General features: G+C 37.8%; 1 gene segment (V, D, J or C); it reads left to right on the top strand.

Moving 5' to 3' along the window:
• The first annotated feature begins 95 nt into the window (after positions 1 to 95).
• Positions 96 to 588, top strand: LOC103254364. The segment is given in 2 exon segments: positions 96 to 150; positions 266 to 588. Coding segments are annotated over 2 exon segments (378 nt in total).
• The last annotated feature ends 5,911 nt before the right edge of the window (positions 589 to 6,499 follow it).

Below are 6,499 nucleotides of genomic sequence, written 5' to 3'. Positions count from 1 at the left end.
ATTTGCATGTGCCCAGAATATAGCTCAAGGCCCTGAAGATTTATTGATAGACTGGTCTCACCCAGTGCAGGACTCAGTCTCAGTCAGGTCACAGCATGGGCATGAGGGCCCCCACTCAGCTTCTGGGGATCCTACTGCTCTGGTTTCCAGGTAAAGATAGAGAACAATAGAATTGACTCCATGTGCTGATTGCTGTATGGACATTCAGAGAAGTCCTCTTATAATATGGTTAATTGTGTGGGTTTTTTTATGTTTTCAATTTCAGGTGCCAGATGTGACATTCAGATGACCCAGTCCCCATCGTCCCTCTCAGCGTCTCTAGGAGACAGAGTCACCATCACTTGCTGGGCGAGTCAGGGTATTAGCATTTATTTACAGTGGTATCAGCAGAAACCAGGGAATCCTCCTAAGCTCCTGATCTATGGGGCATCTAAATTGCAATCTGGGGTTCCATCAAGATTCAGTGGTCGTGGTTTTGGCATAGATTTCACTCTCACCATCAACACCCTGCAGCCTGAAGATGTTGGTAATTATTACTGTCAACAGAGTACCAGTTACCCTCCCACAGTGTTACAAGCCATTACATAAACTACCCACAGAAGGAAATGCACATATTGCCTGGTCTGCCCCAGCTGCTGCTCCTGGTGCCTACAACTACTAATAATGTTTCTCAGACTCAGCTATGTTTCGAATGTCATTGGTAGATTTTGGCAGTGGGGCCCATGAAGGCTCCTCTGAACTCTGACTCTCTTTTATCCTCCTCTGTGCCAGAAGCATGAACATAACAATGTCTTTCCTGATTTAATAATGAAAGAAGATTAGTACACCTGAAGAGTGGGTATTATGGAATAATGGGAATTCATAGTGCAAATGAGAAGCCACTTTTTGCTTTCCAAGAGAAATTGTGTTGATGCAAATAATTATAATTTGAATCATAGCATTTCAAAGCTAGATTATGCCCTTTGGAGAAGCAAATACTAGGATCAGAGGATTATCTGGACTTTCAGAAACCTGATTTTATCTAGCCTTGAAGGTATAAGATGTCAAACTATATGGTCTTCAAATTTATCTTGGAAGCCCAGTGTTGGGGAGGAGTTGTGATGCTCTCAGCTTATTACCACCTCTCCAGGTGACTCACCAGCCTTCACCTCAGTCCACAGTCTGTGTTCAGATGTCAATCAATATTGAATCATCCTCTTCTGACTTTCAATTCTTATTGGGGGACCTGTCATTGAACAACTCTACAGGAAACCAGAAAGAAAAAAGTCTTTGGAAAAGTGTATTTTCAGAAGTGACATGCTGATGCAAATATGGCAGTTGACAGCCCAATATAGTCAATATTTTCACCATTTTACACGTTAGAGTTGCCCCCCAAATACATTTTAATGTGTTTTAAAGGACCACTATCAAGTCTGTATTAAAGCAAGAAAGCTTTGCTATAAGAGAAAAAACAAAAAATCAATACATTGCTTGAAACAAATAACAGTTACATGACAATCAAATGAAAAATCTTCCTTGACAAAAAACAAGACAACTGAAAATGCTAAACATGTATGTAACATTTTTCCTTAGTGTGAAAGTTCTTTGCTATTCCAAATTTATTCAGAAGGCATCAGAATCATCAGTTTCTGACAATACATGAAACCCATAATCCATTTACTGGATGATAATCTTTATTTAACTATGTAACAGGTGATGTGCAGGAGGTTTAAGAAAGTACGTTTTAGAAATTGTATAGTTCTGCCAAAGAGATTTACTTTTTTCCCATGAGGTCATTCAAGAAAATTCCAAACGACAGCTACATCTTCCATATACACTCAGCATTATTTCCTAATCGATGCAACATTACATTTGAAAATATTGAGAATATTGTAAAGGGTGATAGGTATAGTTATCTGTCCACCAAATACTTTTGACTAAATATTTAAATGGAATCAAGGTTTTTAGAAACTTTAGTAATTTCTAAGGTGAAAAAATTAACTAAAAGTGTGTAAACCTGTTTTAAAGAACACTGGATTTCAATTAACTGCTTAATTTGCTTTGGGGAGGTTTTTCACTCTTGCAGCCTGCCAGTAAAAGGCAGTGCTCAGCCCTTCAGCCTTGACTTTGGATAAATACAATCTATAGTCTAGAGACAAGCTCACTGGACTGCAGCACAATCCCCCACCTGAGTCTTGCCTTAATCAGCAAGATGATAATTAATAGGAACATCCATGAACATGAATATATAATTATTTAATGCAATGAGACACTGAGTTTTGAGTGTTTATATATCAATCATTATTGTTTGAAAACTAACTGGATTTGCACATCCATCCATGTAGATAGATTCATTTTATTAAAATTGATGGCATGAGTATGAATACTTAGTAGTTTATTTATAAATCTACTAAGACAAAATTTAAAGCTAAATAATATATCAATTAAAAAACTGATATTTACCTCATTTACCCTAGAGAATGAGAGAAGATATTCACTTATGGAATATGCACATCTTCAGGTGTGCATAACATATTTCATGTGCATGGTTGCATTTATACTTATAAATAATTGTTGGATATGGATTTTTTAAAAACATACCTATGGCTTAATAAATATATATATGTATATATATAGCAACTCATCCATATGTGTATGAATATTATATAAATTAAATTTATTAAAATGATTCCGGTTACTTCCTAACTTAAGAACTGCCATGCTTGACAAGATATATAGTAACTGCTCTGACTACAGAAATTTCATTTATTATATTTATTTCTAAAACACTTACCAAATGTATATGCCCACCTTAAAGTATGTTTCTAACTCAGTGGAGGTGCAAAAGTGATGAATGCAGAACATTTTTTTTAATGTTAAAAATTGAATTACCACATCCTGTGAAAGTGTCTGTTATATACATGCCCACAATGATGCTATGGTGCATGGGGTTCTCACAACCGGAAGCTGGACTGATGTCACATCATTGCCATTCTCAAGGATACCCTGGATCATCTAGACTGGGAATAGCATTAGAGTCTAAACTCCAAGATATATCATCACTCCCATAGTAGTATAGCCATGAACAGAAGCTGCCCTGCTGGGTGACCCAGCTGCCCACATGTGATGCTTGTCTGGGGAGCCACTCACAAGATTCCCTGGATTTGTGTATGGAAAACTGCTGGAGAACAGGCAATAGTTTGTATCTCAGGACTTAACTTCATCTCATGCGCCACTGGCTTATGTCCCTGTCAGTTGCAACAGTCTTTACCGGAATAAGTTTGCAGAGGATTATTAGTAAATGCCTTGGAAATTGAGTGCCCAGTAGATTTTATTTATTTATTTATTTATTTAGGTAAATTTGCAGCAGATAAAGCATATTGGTGGTTGAAATTTTAATTAGCTTATATTGATACTTGGAGATAAGAAAAAAACAAAGTTCTTAAAAATCCAAAAATTGGTTTTAAAAATAAGAAGCAAGCATATGCTGGAAAAACTAGAGCATAGGCTTTTTCTCATAGGCAACTGAAAAAATTCAGAATGATGTAAACATTTTATTTCTGAAGCTTAAGAATTTAATATGGGGAAGACTGCAGGAATGGGAGCATGAAGGGAATATAGTAAATGTCAACATTTAATTAAACTGCCTTGGCTTATGGTCGGTGCACTTGTGGATGATGATGGGGATGGTAATTGATGACATGAACACAAAAGGAAACCAGATGCATTTCTTGTGAGGAATCACAGAGTTGAAAGCACCACTGCCTGGTTTCCTAGTCTGATCCTGTGCCACTGCCAGTTTCAAGAAAAAGTAGTGCATCGAGCAGGTTTTTAGGTCTGTAATCACTGAAAGATTAGTGAGACTCCTGTGCTGAGTAGAGCTTCTGAGACTCATTCTTCTCTAAAATGATGTCTAGTAGAGGCCACTGGTCAAGTTTAGGAGATGTAACATGTAATGCCATGCTAATCAGTAGGGCCAGCAGTGCCTATGCCAGTAGGGGAGCAGAGGGGATGGAGATCAATATCCATAATTCACACGTGTATGAAGGATGGTCTGTGTAGCCTGAGATGTTGGAGGCAGCACCCTTAGTCTATGGGAGATGTCTGTCCTTCTATCCCTGTACCCTCAGCCTTCCTGCTCATTCTGACCTCAGCAATTGTCCCAAGAAGAACACTGGCCATGTGAAAGAAGCTGCCGTATACAACCACTGATGCTCAGTCGAATTCTTCTTTCCCAGGTGTGTTTCTCTGCCAGTGCCAAGTCAGAACTAGTTGTCATATGCAAATTTGGCAAATGTGACAGGAGGACAAAAAGTCAGGTGAATGTCAGCTCAACAACTGATGTTTCTGTTAATTATAGAATTTTAAATAATCTAGTCCTCATTTTTCATTGCTTTCTGATATCGTTTATATACAATTTTTGTATTTTATAATTTTAAATGTTTTGTACATTCTGCAGTTGTTGTTTCAGCCTTTTCATTCCTACATTGTTGTAACTTGAAATAAAGACTCTTTTCACTCCTTAGCTTAAATAATTTTTTAGAGGTGACTAACTTGGTACTATTGTGTCATAAAAAGGCATATATTTTCAAATTAATAAATGAATGCTTTAGTTTCACAATATGTGATTAGCACTCTAGTAATAGGAGTGTAAAATATATTTATTTTCCATAAAATCAATTTAAAATAATGCCTTAAGAATATTTATGAATTAAAAAGGGTGTGCCCAGTACATACCATGGCATAATATGACCAAAGTTAAATAATGTTTAAACCCTCTGGTAGGGGAATTCTTATTTTGATTAAGGAAACTTGAGATGATTTTCTATTTCTAGATATTATATTCCATGGTAAGTACAATTAAAATTTTACTTCAAGACAGAACAAATGCAAAGAATAAAAAAGTTTTTATAGCAGGTGATTTGTAACACATACAAGAAATGACAAGACTTCAGAGTCAATTTATATACATACAAGGGGTGCCTAAAAAATTAATTTTTGGAGGAAGGACTCTTGTAACACAGGCTCCTTCCCCTAGGTAGGCATTCTAGAAACTCACCAATATCAGTGTACATGCTAACATTGTTGTGAGACACTAAATTTGGCTTCAGTGAATTGTTTTTGGATTCTTTCAATGAGTTTACCCATTTTATGATGGGTGGCTTATTACCGCACCATACTGTGTGTTCACCCAGTTTTGAGCAAAAATGCCAGTGCCCCACCCTTCTTATTCACCTGATCTCACCTGTGATTTTATTTCTCCCTAGATAAATGAAATCCTCAAATGGAAACATTTTGCTGAAGTGGAAGAAGTGAAACAAAAAACAGCGAGAACACTAAAAGGCATGTAAATTGATAAGTTTAAAAGCTTTTTTGAGCAGTAGAAAAAACATTTTGATAGGTGTATTGCATCACACTAAGAGTACTTTGAAGGTGGCTGAAGTTTAAACATCTAGAAATAGATAAATATTTTTTCACAAATTCCAACTTTTTGTAGGTGTTGCTCATATTCCCCAGTAGGGACACACATGTAACTAATGTTATATTGACTTTTATTCTCACAGCTACCCATATAAAGGTTGGAGATGATGCACCTACCTCTGTGAGCAGGACATTCACTGGGACCCTGCACAGTGGGGTGGCCTCAAACACAAACCTCCAAAGGAGGCACAGTAATGTGCATGGGCACCTCTTCTGTGTGGATGGAAGCCATGGAACTCCAGATCTGTTTCCCAGAGCCTCTGTTTTCCCCTCCACTTAGGATACTTGCACCTCCAGACCCTTCAGTGAGTGGCTGTCACACTCCCTGGAGCAAATACTAAAGGTTCCTGTGGTACTTGACTGCACGGATCCTAGTCTTGTCATTGGGCAGGAACCCTAATGTGTCATGAAATGATCTGCTGTCATCTATGATCTTCAGAGCAATTTACCAAGTGACCATCACCCTCACCAACTGTCTGAAGAATACTAAGCTTTCTGAAATGTGTGATTTTAGGTTTTGGAACAGCTCACAAGAGTCTCATGTATATACATTCCATAACACAATAATCTCATTTTGACTTTCCTGATCATCTAGTTTTTTGAGCTGTTTCTCACTCTGTTCATCTACTCTCAGACTTTTCTCTTGTGAAGCTGCTAATGTGTGTTTTTATTCCAGACTTACATGACTCCAATGCTGCAAAACTAGATGTGTGCTCATTACAGACCCATGTTTTAAGGATAAGAGACATTTGTTTTGAGTACAATTTGCTTTTACGGTTTTTTCTAGTAAGTCATGGTGGAAACTAAGGTGAAAAATATGTTAGCTAAAATGCATGAATGCAGCCGGGCTCGGTGGCTCAGCCTGTAATCCTGTGCCTTTGGGAGGCTGAGGTGAGTGGATTGCCTGAGCCTGCGGGTTTGAGACTTGCATGGGCAGCGAGACCTCATCTTTACAATAAATCAAAAAATCAGCCAGATGTGGTAGTGCGTGCCGGTAATTCCAGCTACTCAGAAGGCTGAGGCGGCAGGTCAAGGCTGG

This window comes from Carlito syrichta, unplaced genomic scaffold (genome assembly GCF_000164805.1).
Source record: "Carlito syrichta isolate Samal-C Ts95f unplaced genomic scaffold, Tarsius_syrichta-2.0.1 Scaffold277240, whole genome shotgun sequence".
Classification (NCBI taxonomy): Eukaryota; Metazoa; Chordata; class Mammalia; order Primates; family Tarsiidae; genus Carlito; species Carlito syrichta.
Note: the sequence above shows the minus strand (reverse complement) of the source record. Positions and strands in the feature narration are given on the sequence as shown.